Genomic DNA, 19,752 nt, shown 5'->3' with positions numbered 1-19,752 from the left:
TTGAAGCGCCATAAAATCTCACCAATAGGACAGCTGGGTTTTCTCCTTCTTCACAGTGAATCAGACTCTGTTCGACGTCAAGACGGAGCTAAGTCGGAGGACTAAATGAGGATCACAGACACAAAGATTGTTGGGTAATTCTCTTATTTTGTGTACGGTTAGAATTAGTGCTGCTTAAAATATGTTACCTATGTGACAACACAACAGTGGGTTATGTCAGCTGTAAGGAATTACAAAGCAAATACTAAACACATTAAACTAAACACTGAGGTCACTCTTTTCTCTTTTTACGGGGTTGATTCGGCAACTCATTCAGATTTACTTTTTAGTGAGAAGAAAAGAAAATAACTGGAGATGCTGAGAAAGGTAAGACATAAGTCTCTTAATATGGACTCTGAGTTATGTGTGGATTTTATTGATGTGACGATTTCCTTTCGGAAAGTCTAGTTCTGCCATAAACGGCATGAAATAATACCAAGTGCTATCATCACTTATTGACTTTAAGAAGCATTTGAAAAAAAAAAAAAGATAAAAGATGTCAATGAAGTTATCAACAATATGTGTTATTTCCGGGTCCTTAGGGGGAATGGGTTTGGGTGGACTCGGACATCGGTCTACCCATTGGAGCCAGGGTCAAAGAAACACCGTCAGGTCGGCGGTTGCTGGTGGATGATGAAGGAAATGTAAAGGCCCTTAACCGTTCATTCAGAAAACTACAGATAGTTGGTGCCTGCCTTCCACTGCTGAGTGTGTTTCCTTCTTGACTCTTCCCAGGAGCAGACGCTGTTCCTGGAGCAGGAGGCCTCTCTCAAGATCATGCACCCCACGTCTGTGGAGGGGGTGGACGACATGATCAAACTCGGGGACATGACGGAGGCCGCCCTCCTCAGGAACCTGCTGCTCAGATACAAACAAGGGAGCATCTATGTAAGTCTCACTCTCACTGAGGGAAATACTGTAGACATTCCTCCTGCTGGAATGTGACAAGCAGCCATTTTATTGATTTCATGTTGCCTCAGCTTTGGAAACAGCTTTTAGATGTGTGTTTTTTTTTTTTTTTTTGTATTTTCTGGGCTGGTGTAGTTGGTTTGCCTATCCCATTATAAACATTTTTGGCAGAAAACCTAATGCAACAACTTTGCTGGTTCTGTAGACCTACACAGGCTCCGTGCTGGTGGCAATGAATCCATACCAGGAGTATCCGATATATTCAGGCGAACAGGTCAGTCTCTGCAGAAGTGTCGGTTTGTATCAGCATTCATCAGACGCTGAATCTTTGAACCAGCTGTTCGCTTCATGCATACATCCTGCTGTTCTACAGATGAAGTTATATCGCGGTCGAAAGCTTGGACAGCTCCCCCCGCACATCTTTGCCATAGCTGAATCCTGCTACTTTAACATGACACGCCAACTCAAAAACCAGTGCTGCATCATTAGGTCAGAATTATGTCCGCTTGAATGAAATCCATCCTACTGGTCCATGCTGTGGAGTCATTCGGTGACTTTATCTTTTTCTCTCTTTCTCAGTGGGGAGTCAGGAGCGGGGAAAACGGAGAGCACCAAACTAATCCTGCAGTACTTGGCAGCGATCAGTGGTGAGCTCTCTCAACAGCAGGTCGAAACGCAGATCCTGGAGTCCAACCCCATTCTTGAAGGTACCACAGAGCTGTACATTCATTACGCTTCACCTCAGCTACATGCACTTGTTTCTGGTGAAAATGACTCAATTCGTTGCCCCTCGCAGCTTTTGGAAATGCAAAAACAGTCCGCAACGACAACTCCAGCCGCTTTGGGAAATATCTGGAGATCTTCTTCAACAAAGATGGAGTGATCGAAGGTGCTCGTGTGGAGCAGTATCTTCTAGAAAAGTCCCGCGTCTGCCATCAGGTGAGGCCGCCCTGTCCAAACAAAACGGAGTTCTCATCTCTGCACTAAACCTATGAAAATCACAAAAAAGCTGTTGCAGGATTATTTAAAAAGGTATACGGTTAGTGTTTTTATCTGTTTTGTAACTGTCAATGCAGTTGATATAAAAAGACGTGAAGGTACAGGCCGTGTGGAACATCCCTCATAACTGTGTTTGATTACGTCCACTCAACAGAAGAGTTTCAAACTTCTTTGGTTTATCTCTTTCTTACCATAATCATTTCTTTTTTCCTACAACCTCAGTCTCTGGAGGAGCGAAACTACCACATATTTTACTGCATGCTGGCAGGAATCTCACAAGAGGAGAAGAGAGTTCTGGGAATTGGGGTTGCCGAGGAGTATAACTTCCTTATTAAAGTATGACGAGCAGCTATCAGCAAGTCATTTCTGGCACGTTCATAAACCTAAACGGGTTATATAATCTTCGCACGTTGCAAACTAACAAAATGTGATCTGTTGTCTTGCTGAAGGGCAACTGCATCGAGTGTGAAGGAAGGGACGATGCTAAAGACTTCAGCCGGATTCGTTCGGCGATGAAAACCCTGACTTTCTCAGAAATCCAGTTCCAGGAAATCCTCAAACTGCTTGCGGCTATATTACACCTGGGAAACGTCAGCTTTGAGGGTGAGTGGATTAAGATTACGATGAATGGAGCAGTTTTCTCCGTACATAGTTTAGATTAGTTTAACGTTAAATTCACTCATTCACAAAGTCGTCAAAATAGAGCAAAGCAACATGTTTTTCAGCAAAACGTCCTGCTCTTCAGACTGTGTCTGATTTCAGGAAAGACTTTGCTTATTTCAGTTGCATATTACAAAACCCCATGGCACAGCTCATATCCTACTTTACCACAGTCTGGAAAACATTCTGAACTACGTCAGTGTTAATCTTCTTGGTGCATGAGTGTAGTTTAAAGAAGAAACCCTGTCCCGTGTCTTTTCTGAAATGTGGCTTGCATCCAATTCAAAACCAGACAGAAAGAAAAAGAAGAAAAGGGATTGAAAAGGGGGAAATTCCCAGTTTCAGTCTCACTGTTTTTGTACTGTTTTCAGCAAAAAACATCCCAAGCACAATTCCCCTGAACCTTTAACCTCTCAGATGCTTTTACTTTCCTCCTCATTCTAAAACTCCATGTGACATTGTACACAGCTGCATTTGAAATGAACAGCAGCAAAACGTCATGGCATTTTTCTGGGTCACAGCATCTGTTGTTTATGTTCTTGTGCTCGAATCAGCTTCCACCCAAAATAACTTGGAAACTAGTGATGTCTGCAAGTCGGAACATTTCACCTTCGCAGCGTCACTTTTGCAGGTGGGTGTCCACAGATATTCCACACAGAATAAGTACCTTCTGTTGAATATCATTGATTTTTCTAATTATTTTTATGATTGTCATTATTTATCTGTGTCCCACTTCACAGGTTAACAATTCTTCCTTGGCGACAAGTTTGACCCATCGCACCTTTATGACCAACAAAGAAAGAGTGACCAAACCTCTGAACTCAGACCAGGCAGCTGACTGCAGAGACGCCTTCGTTAAGGTAATGACGCCCAGCCAGTGATAGTAAAAACATGTTTAGTGTTTCCTTATTGGATTCTGACCCGGGAAACTACACAATCATTTCATAAGCAACTGTTCTTGTGAAACAATCTCAGAGCTTGAGGCCATTTGTTGCCTCTCAATAATACTTGTAAACTTGACACAATCTCCCAGAAGTTTACTTTGATTTTCTGCAGTCTTCTGTGAATAATTGTAGCTTTTTTACTGTTCTCTTAGGCAATCTACAATAAGCTGTTCATATGGATTGTTGGGACAATCAACAACGTCATCTACAAGAAGGTGGCCAACAACCGCAAATCCTTCCTGTCCATCGGCCTGCTCGATATCTTTGGCTTTGAGAACTTCTACACAAACAGGTCAGAAGACTGCTCTGCACATCCTTGAGGCTCACTGTGTCACAGCCAAACAGCTGCAGTGAGTCCAGCGCATACATGTCGCTCTCTGTTTTACAGTTTCGAGCAGCTGTGCATTAATTTTGCCAACGAAAAGCTGCAGCAGTTCTTCGTCAGCCACATCTTCAAGCTTGAGCAAGAGGAGTACCTGAAAGAGGACATCGTGTGGAATAACATCAAGTTCAGTGATAACCAGAACATCCTCGATCTCCTGGCTGGAATACCCTGCAACCTGCTCTCTCTGATTGATGAAGAGAGCCATTTTCCAAAGGTGTGGTGTCAACCTTTCCCGCAAAACCTGACTTGGAAGCCAGTTTCCTTTTTTTTTTTTCTTTTGTCACTAATTTCACTTTTGCTGTGTTGCAGGGTTCAGACGTCACTATGCTGACCAAGATGAACCAGCAACACCACGAAAACCAGATCTACATCGCCTCTAAGTCTGAACACGACACAGATTTTGGAATCAACCACTTTGCCGGCGTTGTTTACTACAACACCAATGGTACACAAGCAACCTGTAATTCATACGAATCTTTTCTAAAAGTGTTCAGGAATTTAATGTTGTTCTTTTTTACTACTAAGGATTCCTTGAAAAGAACAGAGACGCCGTCAGTTATGACGTCCTCAAGATGATTGACACGTCCACCAATAAGCTGCTGCATCAGATATTCGAGTCTAACCTTTCAACCAATGGACTGAATGTCCCAAAGAACACCAGGATCGTCATGACGCCCAGGAGCTCTCTACGGGTATGAATGTATATGCTCTTATACCTGTTTTTAAAGAATGGATTGTGTGGGTGGGATGTGAAGACAAATCTACGACAAAAAACATGAAAATCTTTCTCAAATCGTTTTCAAAAACAAAAAAAGAATAGCAACTGGGACAGATGAAAAATAATAGAATTTATAGTATATAAGGTAAGAGCAGGATTTGTGCCATTCTAATGAGCTTGAAAGTCAATATTTGGTCTGAGCTCCTTTATTCTCCATCACAGCCTGAATCCTCTTAAACAAGCTTTCTGTCGTTTCTTTAAGTAGTCTTCAGGAATAGTTCTCCAGGCTCCTTGAAGGACATCCCAAAGCTCTTCTTTGGATGTCGGCTGCCTTTTGTTTTCTTCTTTGTCAAGATGATCCCACTCTGCTTCAGTAATGTTGAGGTCTGGGCTCTGGTGAGGATTCATCCCTCCATATGACCTGTTGCCACTGATTTTCAGACCACTTCTTGTGTCGTAGGGTATACCTCAGCCTTTTCTCCCTGTTTCCTTTCCTTAAAAATGGCTTCTTGACAGCCACCCTTCCATGGAGACCATTTCTGACAGCAGATACATCTGCTGTTGATAGCTTTTTAGGCCTTACATTTCTTCTTTTGCCCTCCACTTGTTCAGTTTTCTCAGATGTATTAAGGACTCAATGCAAACCATGCTGAGATATGACATGTTTTCAGCTAATAGCTCTTTGGGAATCTCCTTGTTGATGGAGAAAAATATATTTTCTGTCTTTCAAATGTGTTTTCTTTTGTATTTTTCATAGATATATAAAACCAGGTGGATGTAATAAACCATGAAACCTTCCTGTCCACTGTCCCATTTGGCTCATAAAATTTGTCAGAGCACAAACGTTGTCATAAATGTGGTTAAACAGTTATTTGATGAATATATTTATGAACAAGACATAATATAGTAAATTGAGATGAAAAGTTTGAAGTCTTACAAAAGTTGTTGATTTCAACAGAAATGCCTCTGTAACATATCATTTAGTTTCATTCTCCGGCAACTGTTTTAATTATCTCAAGGGATTCTTTTTTTTCTACTTTTCAACGGTTGACTTGGCGTCATGAGCACCTTCCTCTCCCTGTCGTCTCTGCAGGCAAAGACTGACAAACGAAAGCAACTGCCAACGCTGAGCGGTCAGTTCCGTATGTCTCTGGACTCCCTCATGAAGGCTCTGTCTGCCTGCCAGCCCTTCTTCATCCGCTGCTTCAAACCCAACAGTGAAAAGCAGTCTGAGGTGAATGAGCAAGCACTGCAGCACAGAAGGCAACTGCAACAAACTGCGGTCGCTGAGTGTGCTGAGCAGTCATGTACCTTGACCAAAGGAGGTGAAAGTTGAAGCGAAACCTCGCTCCATGCATGAGCAGTGACGTCCAGAAAACTTCATGCAAATGAAAATAACAGAACAATTCGATTGTTTGCTGTGATCCCAGCTACATTGATCTGTTCTCCTTCAGGTGTTTGACAGAGAGCTGTGCATGCGCCAGCTGAGATACTCCGGCATGATCGACACCATCCGCATCAGGAAGCTGGGATATCCTGTCCGACACACCTTCAAGGACTTCCTGAAGCGGTACAGGGTGCTCCTGAAGACCAGCAACTGCGACCCCAAAACCGTTAAGTCCTGATTTCATCTTAAAATTCTTGTCCTTTTTTTATTATTCTATTTATATTTTTTTAATTTAATTTAATTTGGTTTCATACTCAATTTGGTACTATTATTGAAGATCTGGAGCTTTATTAGCCTCTCTACATGCTGACAAAATGCTTTACTGTCCCTACAGAAAAGAGCTGCGGACTGTTGTGAAGCCATCTGCAAGGCTGTGATCAAAGGACAGGACGAGTGGAAGATAGGCAGGGCCCAAATTTTCCTGAGGGTGCGTAATACACATAAAATTCCAACCCTTTTTGTATTCTTGCTCCTCTTAAGACACAAAATGTTATTGCTGTCAGTCAGAGGTAAACTGCATCAACTGGAACTACTGAAGTGCAATCAATACAAGGAAGCAGACATCTTCTCTCTGTTAGTTTACACAGTGAACTGTTACTCTGGTGTAGTTGCTTTGATTTGGAAGACACCAATCTTGGAACTTTATGATTACATTATCGGAGAAAAAGTTTGTTTGTGTTGATCAGGAAGCCCATGACACTGATCTGGAACGGCTCCGGGAAGAAGAACTGAGCAGGGTTGCCGTGGTGATCCAGAGGGTCATGCTTGGACACAAAGACAGGTGCAGTTTCTGCCATAAAAAGAGTCGAATAAGAGTGCTGAGTTGAGCTGAGCTGAACTGAGGTTTGATTAGGCACCACACAGTATTTCAAACCTCATCACACCCCGTAATAACTGATATGCATATCACTACAGCATAGCTACAGATAGCGCTGTTTTATTGCCATGCGTGCCGTGCACATAAAGGTAAGAGATGGTCTACAGATAGAGTTTGATGGTGTTAATAAACTTATTTTTCAGGAGGTCTTTCCTGCAGAAGAGGAGGGCAGCTGTGGTGTTGCAGCGGAATTGGAGAGCTTACAAAGAGAACAAAGATCAAAGAAAGGTGTGATGCTTTATAGGCTTTGGTAACACGCACACTGATGTTTAAGGGCGACCTATCTCAGTTGATATAAATTTTCTCCCTACCTGCTGCATCTAGATTCAGCAGTGTTTCGAACGGCTGGTATCAAAGGTCCGTGGTCGGAAGCTTCAGTTGCAATTCCAGAGACAGCGAGCGGCATCACTCACCATACAGACCCAGGCATGATGTTCAGATATTCTTGTTCCACTTTCCGTAGTGCTTTTTCTAAAAAGAACAGTAAACTTGCAATGTGATGTGCTTCTGAATGTCAGCTTAGGATTCCAATTCCTTTTTTTTTTTTCAATGTTCCATTGATCATCTGGATGTAGGTACGAGGCTACTTGGCAAGAAAAGACTGGAAGAAAAAGAGAAGCGCAGTTAAACGTCAGGCTTACACCAGTGGAGTCCTGGCCGTAGCAGCAGCTGAAACAATGACGACAGACGTGAGTCTTAAACTCCAATGATGGAAAACATTTTGCAATATGTTGACACACAGCAGGTGCAATCAAAACAAAAAAGACAAAATGGAGGCAACTCACCTAAAAATCCTCCTGATAATCCACCGTCTGATGGCAACCTCTGCAAAGACCTTGAGCACAAATAAGAACAGTTGCTTCCACAAATTCCCACAGATTGCTGTTGTGTCGGGGCTTTCCATGAAAAGCGCTGAAAGGAGTGAAAAAAATGACAGTACAACTGGTTCTTCTGAACATGCATCCCTTTTCATCCTTATTTTTTATTGTTTGAAACCCATGGCAGGCCTTTCTTGATCAGATGGAGACAGACGAGGAGGATGAGATTGCCTTGGAACTTCAGAGGCGACTGGAAGAAGTTGCTGCCCAGCAACATGCTAAAGAACCAGAGCCACTTAATGACCTGGATTCAGCAAGTGACTTGTATGAAATCACATCTTTTGTGGAGGGGGTAGAAGAAGAAACATCATTTAAGGTAGGATGATATTTCTGTTGTGTTAACGTGCCTTACATTTTTTATAATGTATGATAACTACTAATGTAAAGTCTATTTTCACCCTTAAGAATACTCCAGAGCCAGAGGAGGAAGTATCTGTGATCTCAAAGAACAAGATTATCATTACTCCGCCCTCTAATTCAACTACTCCAACCCCTTCAATGGATGAGGATGAAGATGAGGATGAGTTTGATGATGAGAGTGACGAGTTTTCATTCTACAAGTTCAGCACAAAACACTTCCAGGGCAAACAAAGCCACAACCACACCACTCAGAGACTCAGGGAGCCCCTCCTGCACCATGATGACGAGGGTGATGCACTGGTGAGAGGACTGAGTGACAGATACAGCGAGGCAGCTCTTAAACTGTCCATGCTAAAGATTTGTGTTTCACATTTTCTATCTCCGCTCACTCTTCCAGGCATGCCTGACTGTATTTTGGATCATTTTGCGATACATGGGGGACTTACCGGAGCCAAAATCACCAGACTCTATCTCACAGCATTCGAGCACCATTTCCCGTCCTTCGCATCAGAGTCGGGGCCGGAGGCTGAGCCACCTGGTGGGACTGGACCAGGTAAACCACTGGAAAATAATCATTTTCAAACCTGTGTTAAGTGACTGTCTTTACTTAACCTCTAATTACCATGTCAATTCTGCACAGAAAATTCTGAGGAAGAACAAGAAAAAGCTCAGTGGGATCAGAAGAGTCTCAGCTATTACTGAAGAGGTCGCTACAATAGTCAATCATTCAGTCATTATTTCTCTGTTCATTCATAATGTGCACATTATGTTCTAATTGTTTTTATTGTTGTCATCCTAACCAGCCAGAAAATCTGACAGAGGACGAGGACATTTTGGTTGGAGAGGGTCCAACGCTGGACCGACCACTTACGACCCTGGAAAAACTTCACGTCATTATCGGACATGCTCTGTCGAGACGAGGCATACGGTAAAAATGACATCAAGTGTCTCCTCAAACACAGAAAGGGATGAACAGTCTGCTTACGATGAAGAGGTCATTTTTGTTTTTTTCTTGCTTTCACCTTTCTTTCACGCCTGTCTGAATGTGCAGGGATGAGATCTACTGTCAGATCTGCAAGCAGCTGGTGAACAACAAGAACAGGAGGAGCTCCCTGCAAGGCTGGACTCTGCTCTCCATCTGCCTGGGGATCTTCCCTCCAACAGACTTCTTCATGAAGGTCAGCCTATAGAAGTCAATCAGTAATGGTGTCTTTATCACAAGTGATTGTTGAGATTGTTGATAAAAACACTGATCCTTCTTGTTGTCCAACCCTCCCTCATGATTTGTCCCGATGATCAGAAAAAGATAAAGATGTGAACAAACACACTGTCTGAATGTTGTTGAAGGAAGATGGTGAGATTAGCTTTCACTGCTTTCTAAATGGCACCTGTGACTCTGTCGCTAAATGTCATTGCGTTTACAGTGGTCGGGCAGTGTATCCCACCACTGATCAGCTATGACCGACAATTTTATTGGTCTAATCCAGAAATACCAACTATAGAGCAACAGCTATTCTTAAGATTCTGGAAAACCATAAAGATGCACTTTCTTTAATTTTTTTGCTAAAGTAATGCCCAACAGTAAGCTGTCCAACAAGTCTGACACTTTGTTATCAAGCTAAGTACCATCATTTGGACTCCGTCCTGCTCTTGTCTGTTCCACAGTATTTGGAGAATTTTCTTCGTAAAGGCCAAGGAGGTTACAGAGAATATTGCATCAAGCGCTTTCACCGGATAATGGCCAACGGGGAGAGAAAAGAGTTGCCCTGTTGGATCGAGCTGCAGGTAATGATGATGTTTCTTGTTGAGAATATTAGCTGGAAAACAGATTTTTTTTTTTAATCATCATTAACTCTTGTCCTTAAATCGCCATTACTGACAGGCTGCCATTAAGAGGGAGCCCATAGATGTGACTGTGTCACTAACGAACGACAGAACAATCAGTTTACCCCTGGATTCAGCCTCCACCTCAGCCGAAGTCTGCCAGGCTGTGGCTGACAAAATTGGACTCAAAGACACCTATGGGTTCTCCCTGTACATCAGCCTCTTTGACAAGGTGAGTAATGGCCTCCTATTCCAGATCATACCTTTTAGGTCATTCTGTCCGGTTTCTCAATGCTGATGATCAGCACTAAAGTTCAGCACTGACAGGCTACCAATTTGACGGGTCTTTTGTGTCCAGATGTGGTCTCTGAGCAGCTGCAGGAAGCACGTGCTGGATGCTGTGTCTCAGTGCGAGCAGGAGATGAGGAGGCAAGGCAATGAAGAGAAGGACACCCCTTGGAGACTCTCCATCCGCAAGGAGCTGTTCACACCCTGGCACAACTGCTCCAAAGACCCCGTCAGCACAGATCTTATCTACAAGCAGGTTATCAAGGGGGTCAAATCTGGAGAGTACACCAGTGACAAGGTGAGGCTGTGGAGCGACATGCCATTGTTTGATTAGTCAAAAGTTAACTACTTCTTGGTTGTTGCATAACTCAGTGTTGCTTTTGTAAGCATTTCCAACATTATGACAGTGGTGTTGGACCAGCTGCTTTAAACTGTTGGGGGAATGGCACGTGGTGCAAATAAAGATGCTAAAACACTTTGTGTAAGCAGCCTAAAGGTCAGAAGACACTGAACAAAATGCGTCGAAACAGCCGCTTCGTTCTCCTTTTTATTTTCTGATATAAAATCCTCCACGCCTGCAGCGGCTGGTCATGCGATGGCGCTCAATGCGTCACCCCACATCACTTCATGACAATATCCTTTTTTCAAGCACTGCCACTCCCAGAAAAAAACATTCTCCTCGTCATATCTGCTCCAAGCAAGTACAGCAAGCTCACGATTTATGTGGTCAAACCCTTCTTATTGGTGCTAGTGGTGGCAAGCGCCACGAGTGTGTTGATTTTCAGCCTTTTGCAACCTAAAGCTTATATAATCAATATCGTAATGTGTAAAACTTGGCTGTAGCTTGATCATTTCCAAAAATACATTTTTCTCCATGGTATAGATTTCAACCTAGAACCTTGTGCTGCGTTTAAGTATTTCCAGCGCACATTTTCTTATGCTGCATGTTGAATGATATCGATGCATAATCCAAAACAAATGGATGCAATAAATGCATTCTGAATTCAAACTGATCTGTGTCTCTCAGGAGGATGATTATGTCCAGCTGGCAGCGATGCACCACTACATCCAGTATGGCCGAGGGCACAACAAAGAGAACGTCCGGGAGGTGGTTCAGGAGTGCATCACCACCACACTGATTGAGAACAAATCTATGACGAATTGGATCCAACTCATCACCGAAGAACTTAAAGAGGTAAAGAACAAAAATAGTCCCTGTTAGTCTGTTATGAATATGGCTAGAGCCTAAGAAATGTGGGGTGTTTTAAACAATACACTCCTCAGAATCTCTTCAGTTCCAGTGAGCATATTTAACTGTGTGTGAATATGATCTAGTATTTACCTGCGTAATTTCAGCACAATGTAAGTAGTACTAAACTGAGGTATCTGGTGATAATTCTGACATTTTGCTCCTGCAGGAGCAGTATAACACTGGGAAGCAGAGCTCAGAAAAGGTGAAAGGAGAACTGGTCGACATCGCTCGACGGCAGTGGCCACTCAACTTTTCAAAGTTTTACGAAGTTACAATGATATCAGGTCAGTCCAAACACGGCTTTTTTCGATTTTTTTTCTTTCCTCATTATCAAACGAAAATTTCTAACTTTTTTCATCCATCTGAATAGCACATACAGTCAGACCATAGAAATATAACGGAGAGCACGATCCTCAGTCTGAAAAGGGAGGATTTCCCTCTTTGGGCTGGCAGCCAGATGAAATCGAGGAGTTCTTTGAGTTTTTATTCAGGACTGACAAGCGGATTTGGTCAGTGTCTGCAGTGATGCGGATTCTGTACAAATCTGTTGTGGTGAACGGAGCTGAGTCAAAAGGCAAAGCTGCCAAGCTATGTTTCAGTCTTCACCTGTGGGTACAAGCAGTGGGTAGTGACAAAAAGACTTAGACTGCGAATACAAGCGGCCAAAACGAGCTTTCTCTTAAGATTAGCCAGCCTCACCCAGAGGGTGAGGAGCTTGGTGACTTGGAATGGACTTAGGGTTGATTGCCTGATCATCAGGGCAGACCCAGGTCTCGCTTGAGAGAATAGATATCTCTTGTTTGACTTGGGAAAGCCTCAGAGGAGCTGGCTGGAGAGAAAATTCTGGTTAACTCCACTCAGATTGTTGCCCCTGCGACCCAGGCCTGCGTAAGAGGCAGGAAATGAAAGGATGGGTTTTTAGACCACACAGAGCTGCCAATAAAACACTTTCAATGTCCCCTTTGTCCACAGGACCGCCTTTGCCCAAAAGCAGGTTTGTTGTGGCTGTAAACTGGAGCAGTATTGTCTTCATGGAAAGAAGAGACAGGTGCCTCCTTGAGATTCCTTACCTGGAGGTAAAGAGCGCTGGACTAGTGAGGTATGGGTCGTTTTTTTTCTTTTCGTGTTGATTATGTTTTTAAGAGTCCCAGATATATGAACCATTTGTCATCTGTCTAGTGAGGGCCATGTCAGTGGTCACTATGTGAGATTGACCACAATCAGAGGAGATTTTGACCTGAAGTGTATGGAAGCTGTGGACATGGCAGATCTGATTGACAGTAATTTGAACGGGCTCATGCGACGCTCAAAGTATGCAGTGGCTCAGCATGATTTCAGTAAACCCGGTAAGAGCCTGTGGCACCTGTAGTATACTGTAATTTTGTAAACTCTCACAAGCTAAACACTCCTGCCTCTCTTCCTGTCTGTCTTTCCTGCCACAGAGGACCCGATGTACCTAATTTGTAAACGAGGTGACTTGCTGGTGACGGAGAAAGATGATGAATACTCGCTAGATGCCAGGTGGATCAGAGCAACGAACTGGCGAAGCGGGGGCAGCGGTGCAGTCGATAAGAGCACATTGCAGTTTCTGCCAACTCTTAGCATGCCCACTGAGGAAATGCTGGTAGCGTTACATTTAAATGTCTTATAGATTTACTTTTTATTTCCTCTAGAAGATACAGTTATCTGAAAAAGCAAGTACACCCTCAGCTTTTACTTGTCAGGACATAAAAAGTCACCCTGTCACATGAACAATGCAGGACAGATTACACTGTCATTATGTGACAAAAACTAAGCCAAAAATACAGAAGCAGTGTGTGAATAACTAAGGCAATCCTTACAGCCCCCACAGGAATTCAGAGGATAAGAAGCAGCCAGGAGCTAATAATCAAATACACTTAATTATCTGATCATCATCAGTGTGAGCACCTCTATAAAAGAAGAAATTTTGTCCGTTTGCTGGTCTGGAGCATTCAGGTGTGTGTTAACACAATGCCAAGGAGGAAAGACATCATTAATAAGCTTAGGGAAGCAATTGTTGCTGCCCATCAATCTGGGAAGGGTTATAAGGCCATTTCCAAACTATTTCAAGTTCATCATTCTACAGAAGATTATTCACAAGTGGAAAACATTCAATATGGTTTTTAGTCTTCCCAGAAGTGGACATTCCAGCAAGTTTACCCCAAGGTCAGACAGAGTGCAACACTCAGAGAAACTGCAACAAAAAAACAAGAGCTACATCTCAGACTCTCCAGGCCTCAGTTAGCATGTTAAATATTAAAGTTCATGACAGTGCAGTTAGAAAAAGACTGAACAAGTATGGCTTGTTTGGAAGAGTTGCAGGAGAAAGTCTCTTCTCTCTAAAAAGAACATGGCAGCACAGCTTGGGTTTGTAAAGTTACATCTGAACGAACCACAAGACTTCTGGAACAATGTCCTTTGGACAGAGCAGACCAAAGTGGAGATGTTTGGTCATAATGCACAGCAGCACGTTTGGAGAAAACCAAACACAGCATATCAGCACAAACACCTCATAGCAACTGTCAAGCACGGTGGGGGAGGGATGATGATTTGGGCTTGTTCTGCAGCCACAGGACCTGGACACCTTGCATAAACAAATGTCTACAATATCTATATCTTGTGGAATCATGGGGTGTACTTAGATTTTCACAGTGTTCTGTATTTTTTCCATGAAAAATGACACATCTTGTTTATCTAAGGTTGTATTTACCTCATTTTAAGACCAGAGGACCAGATAAAAACATTCCTTATCAGCTTACAATGTTGTGACTTCACTCAGTTCCACAGAGAGCTGCAGATATGAACTCCACCGTGAGATCTCAGGTGTACCTGTTGGTTTACACGAGCGCCCCCTTGTGGTGTAACTGATACAGTGCTTCTCGTCCTTCAGGAACTGCTCAGGCCGAGGCAGAAGAAAACTGCACTCTCAAGTAATCTCCCTGCGGAGGAGACAATGGCTCCCGTTTCCTTAAAAGAGTTTGCACTTGAGTATTTCAGGTAAAAACTAAACCATTTTTTTTAAGTTAAAACATGGCACTTCTCGAATGTTTATCTTATAATATTTGTGTTAGACCTCCTGGTAAAGAAGGTGGTCGACAGGGTGCAACCAGAGGGGTCAACAGGGAGAAGCTGTGGGCTTATTCCAGAGAACCTCTCAAACAGCCACTCCTGAAGACTGTGGTGAACAACTCGGACCTCAGCATCCAGGCCTGCAACGCCTTCACCGATATCCTTTGAAAATAATGCTGCTTTGAGTTAGTTTAAAAAGTATTACTGGCATTCGAGGATTGATTTTTGCACAGAGAAATGAGCCATTGGGAATTCTGTTGCCTCAGGTTGACAAAGATATTTGAGAAAAGGGTCTAACCATCTCAAAAGACACTGTATTGTTCTCCAGTTGATTCTGTTAGATGTGAGTTTTAGAAGAAATTGCCCTTCCACAGACTCAGGTCTAATTTTCACACATCTGTTTTAAGTCCTTGACCGTGGCTGCCACCTATCCTGAAATACATGGGTGACTACCCCATCAAACACGCCCGCAGCCCAATAGAGCTGACTAACCAGATCTTTGGTCCTCCCACCAAGCACCACGACCTGCAGGATGAAATCTACTGTCAGATTATGAGACAGATGACCAGCAACGGCAACAGGTGCGCTCGAGTCTGCACAGCTGTACTGAAAGATGAAAAATAAACTCTAAATCTCTAAATCAGCAGCTTGCACATCTAACCTTCCATCCTTAAATATATATTTCTGTTTTGCACCTCACCCTCACCCCTCAGGTTGAGTTTGGAGCGTGGGTGGCAGCTGATATGGCTGTGTACGGGCTTGTTCCCACCCAGTCCAAATTTGAGGAACCACGCTCAGCGCTTCATGGAATCGCGGCCCAGAGAAACGCTCTCAGCCGAATGCCTGCAGAGGATGCAGGAGATTTGCTGGTAGGAGGCCGGAGACAGATATAAGAAGTGAAGAGAAATAACAGAGCACTTGTTTGTTGATTTATGGCTGGTAACGATGCTGATTATCAGACGGGGATGAGTGACAGCATTAGTAGTTGTATTTCTCATTATTAGTTTTGTTTGGTGTTCCAGGTGCACCGTTAAGTTGGTGGAGATTAGTGGGGCTTTCCTTTGGTCGCCAGTAAAATAAAAACAAATAAAAACGTAGTGCAACTCATTCCACAGGTAGTCATTTCTTAAAAATAGATAAAAATAATACTTGAAACAATTCATCAGTCGTTATCTTCAAGGCCTTTTAAGTGAGAGAAGTTTGAGAAAAAATGGCAATGTTACAGAATGTTAAAAGATTTGTTGGAATGTGTTGCAGGCCTAAAATGCATCAATGGATGTATATTAACAAATGAAATTATCTTTATGAAACAAAACATTAAATGTGCAGGGTCCAAACAGACTGCCCTGAAAGAATTGTCCAAACGTCCAACTAAATGTTGGAATTAGTGGGGTTTTTTTTTGTTTTATTTCAAATGTATGTATTTTCTGTACCACTGCAACTTCTTTGTTCTGAGGTTGAAAAATGTTTTACTTTAAAAAAAATAATAAATAAATAATCATTTTAATCAATATGGTCTAATATAATAGATTTCCCAAAACCTTACCTCAGGGTTATATCATTTGTGAGTGTGGTTGTCCAATAAATGAATCTGTGTACTTCTGCCTCCTCAGTCGGGAACCCAGGAAGTTTCCTCCCTATCAAGCAGAAGTGGATGCCATCCAGCAGAACAGCACTCAGATCTTCTATAAGGTCCACTTTCCAAACGACACGGATGATGTAAGACGCAGAACTTTAAATTACTATTCTATGCTGAGTAGTAAGTTAGCTCTTTGTCAGCTCAGCTTTGTTTAGTAATAGGTGGATGTTTGAACCAAACTAAACAGTTTCTGTCTTCATATTAAATCAAGTCTTTTTGAACCTCATGTTCTGATGTATGAAACCTTAGAACTGAAAGAGGGTTTACTGTCCTTTCCACATGGCCCACCTTTACACATTTAACCACACGCAGGAGAGTCCATCTTCTTATTCAACATTCTTCACAGAAGCTAATTAGTGAATTGTCATATGACAGTCACACGGTTCCTTTGAGTTACATATTATGACACGTTATCTTGTGATTTCTTGACCTTGCAGTTGTTCGAGGTGACATCCACAACCACAGTCAAAGACCTGCGCTGCAGCATTGCTTCTCAGCTCAGTCTTACCTCACCTGAAGGATACGGCCTGTATGTGAAAACACTACAGAAGGTGCGTCCTTGTCAGGTTTCTCTTCTTCGATACATTGCTTTCTGAGGAACGAGGGGACATTAACGACATAAACTTCTGTCCTGTGTCATATGTTGTAGATGATGAGCCTGGATGAGCAGCAATATTTCTTTGACAATGTAAGGCAGCCTGCAGAAGTTCCTAAAAAAACAAAAAAAGGGAAGGAAGGTAATACAACTACTATGGCACTCATGATTTTTTCAATGTCTGTGCTGTCCGTATTTCTGATTCAAGTCTTTAATGTCAGTCATTCAGACCAACATGCCGAGCCTGGTGATGTTTAAAAGGAAGCTGTGGTTCAATGTGACTCCAGGAAAAGACCATGTCGCAGATCTCACTTTCCATTTCCCACAGGTATCTACCATGACTCACAATCATGCTCTTTATTCTGCTGGATATTTGAGATGCAGAAGGGTCATGACGCCTTTGATTTGCTTCCACGCAGGAGATGCCCAAGTACCTGCGGGGATTACACAATTGCACCAGAGAGGACATGTTCCATCTGGGCGGCCTGCTGTTCAGAGTCGCCGTAGACTCCGACAGGTCGCAGTTTGTCATGATCCCCAGAATGCTGAATAATCTGGTTCCTGCCGACCAGCTACAAAGCATGTCTCCTGAAGAGTGGAAGAAGGTAAAAGAGGGAACTTTAGGGAGGTTCAGTGGAAACGTTTCATTCCTGATTTCAGAGAATTGAAATGATGAGTAAGTAGCTCCACTGAGCATTTTCTCCCTGTGTTCATTCCTCTTCGTGCAGCACATCATCTCCTCATACAACAAGCAGAGTGGCATCACAGTGCAAGAGGCCAAGATCGCCTTCCTGAGAACCATTTCAAGCTGGCCAACCTTCGGCTGCGCCTTCTATGAAGTCAAAGTGAGTTACCTGGCTGATAGGATTGCCCCATTGGAAATGCAAAGAAACTCATTCATAATCTCATTTCATTTGCAGCAAACATGCGACTCCAGCTACCCAAATCCAGTTTTGATTGCCATCAGCAAGAAAGGTGTCAACTTAATAGATCCACAAACAAAGGTATGATAATAGTTGCCCATACATTTTATTTTTACATTATAGAGCTTGTTCTGTTCTTTATTAGTGGGGGGGTACAAAGTCTTGTGAAAAACAAAAGAACACCTTCTGTCAAATGTAAAGTTTTACAAAGGTGTTGCCCAGACAACATTGCAAAGAAGAACGGGCCAAACATCCTCCACAAAGTGAGATTTAAAGCGGCTACTTCAAATTATTGCTTGGAGCAGTGGTTCAACAAGCTCGTGAATCAAGGGCTGTACTTAGATTTTCACACACTGCTTCTGCATATTTTTATTTAGTTTTTGTTAAATAGATTAATAATGGCTGTTTTTTGTTTAGCTGTCCAGAGTGAGAGTTTACTTTCTTACTCATATGACTGTATGAGCCCTCTTATTGTGTTCTCTGGTCGTAAACAGTTCCATTTTGGCTGTTAATTTATTCCTGTTACTGGTAACGAATGATTGTATCCTAGTGGATCATAACTGTATTGTACTGAAAACCGTGCAGGAGCTGCTGGTGTTGCACGAATTCAACCGCATCACAGATTACCTCAGTGAAGGGAACTTCTTCCAGATGACCATCCGCACCCTGGTGAGGGGCATCATCTTTGTTTGTGAAACCACGCAGGTGGGTGGCTTCCTCCTTAATGTGGCTCCGTGTGAAGTCAAAGCGTTCCTTTCAGAACATTCCAGTCCACGTTCATACATTTAAGTTGGATCATTTGAGAAAACTGATTTGCAGTAACAACTATTTCTTCCTTCACAGGCTCACGCAATCGAGGACCTCATTAGATCGTATGTTAGGATGTATGAGGGGCACAAGCAGGCCTTTCGACCAAACAACCGGATGTTTTCCAGGGGCTTCACCAGAATACCCACCGGGCCATTCTGATTTACGTGCACTCTTGCTCAGTATCTTTGCATTAATGAGTTTGTAAGGATTAAATTAAGTTACTCCTATTAAAATAATAGTTGTATCCAAAGTTGTAAGTGCAATATTTTCATTATGTTTGTCTTGATTTTCCTTTTACCCTTGTGAGAACCCACACTGGGATTCATGTGCCGTACACTGGTAGTATTAAACTTCACTGTGTCTAGCTGCACGTGTTTTTTCTTAAGGTGCTCAAAAGTGAGTATCAGTAGCTGCTGCACTTAAAAACACTAGTTCTATTTCTCTGCTTCTGTTTCTGATTTTATTGATTCTGAAAACGTATGTCAAGGCCCTTCTATCTCAAAATGAAGAGTTCAACATGTCTCCACTCAAGAAAGCTGCAGTCTTTGTCGTGTTTTTCAAGGTGTGCCGTATATGCGTGAAACTGTACGTTTAAATTTCTGCTCCCCCTTTAGCTCCACATGATGTCGACATGGTGACACTTTGCATGCTTCGCTGGCGCAGTCATCTACACGCTGCACAGATGAAGACCAAACTAACTGGAAAATTAAATGACTGCCCTAAAATAAGCCAAATACCCCACTCACACCGATGCTTGGTTTTGCCTGAAAATAAACTCATGCACGACGACGGTGGAGAAATAAAGAAAAAAATGCTCATATGACTAGGTTTTCAACGACACCGGTGACTGACATTTCTTTTATATTTTTCCCTCGGAGGGTGGGCCTACAACACCAGTAATATTGGCAGTTCATTTTCAATAATTATATTAACAAATGAGCTAGGAAATAGCTATCCTCAAATAGTTCCTTAAGCAGAACTTGTTCTTGATGATGGGAAATGTTTCCCACTCCCAAACGAGAGAAGAAGAAAGGGGTTTGGCGGCGGTGTCCTGCTGCAACGAGCTCTCATCAAACCGTTTTGGTCGATGCTGACTTTTGCAAAAATGTTGCTTT

At 42.6% G+C, this 19,752-nt stretch overlaps 1 protein-coding gene across 1 annotated transcript; it reads left to right on the top strand.

Annotated features, from left to right (window-relative positions):
• Positions 1–56: 56 nt before the first annotated feature.
• On the top strand, positions 57–18,887 carry LOC140268221 (unconventional myosin-VIIb-like). Its single transcript, XM_072362990.1, has 47 exons — positions 57–134; positions 330–366; positions 582–683; positions 775–927; positions 1,154–1,222; positions 1,322–1,437; positions 1,528–1,655; positions 1,745–1,887; positions 2,170–2,283; positions 2,397–2,550; positions 3,162–3,238; positions 3,348–3,467; positions 3,704–3,843; positions 3,940–4,150; positions 4,246–4,381; positions 4,462–4,628; positions 5,748–5,888; positions 6,109–6,267; positions 6,436–6,528; positions 6,788–6,882; positions 7,122–7,206; positions 7,303–7,404; positions 7,554–7,667; positions 7,984–8,172; positions 8,857–8,922; positions 9,020–9,144; positions 9,268–9,394; positions 9,882–10,001; positions 10,099–10,272; positions 10,399–10,626; positions 11,356–11,523; positions 11,624–11,628; positions 12,760–12,926; positions 13,023–13,204; positions 14,492–14,598; positions 14,673–14,808; positions 15,088–15,251; positions 15,384–15,539; positions 16,284–16,389; positions 16,747–16,860; positions 16,959–17,046; positions 17,126–17,232; positions 17,324–17,509; positions 17,633–17,749; positions 17,825–17,908; positions 18,413–18,532; positions 18,671–18,887. Exons 2-47 carry the CDS (start codon positions 355–357, stop codon positions 18,794–18,796), a joined length of 5,793 nt encoding a protein of 1,930 aa, XP_072219091.1. The 5' UTR covers positions 57–134; positions 330–354; the 3' UTR covers positions 18,797–18,887.
• The last annotated feature ends 865 nt before the right edge of the window (positions 18,888–19,752 follow it).

This window comes from Leuresthes tenuis, unplaced genomic scaffold (assembly GCF_036924035.1).
Source record: "Leuresthes tenuis unplaced genomic scaffold, fLeuTen1.0.hap1 SCAF_14, whole genome shotgun sequence".
Taxonomy (NCBI): Eukaryota; Metazoa; Chordata; class Actinopteri; order Atheriniformes; family Atherinopsidae; genus Leuresthes; species Leuresthes tenuis.
The sequence above is the reverse complement of the archived record's forward strand: the minus strand, read 5'-3'. Positions and strand labels throughout refer to the sequence as shown.

What these genes read in the sequence shown, in the direction of transcription:
- LOC140268221 (XM_072362990.1), top strand. An exon ending in GGGAAACGTCAGCTTTGAGG is followed by an intron (nt 2,551 to 3,161) that starts GTGAGTGGATTA and finishes TGCTCGAATCAG; the next exon opens with CTTCCACCCAAAATAACTTG. An exon ending in CTGAAACAATGACGACAGAC is followed by an intron (nt 7,668 to 7,983) that starts GTGAGTCTTAAA and finishes AACCCATGGCAG; the next exon opens with GCCTTTCTTGATCAGATGGA.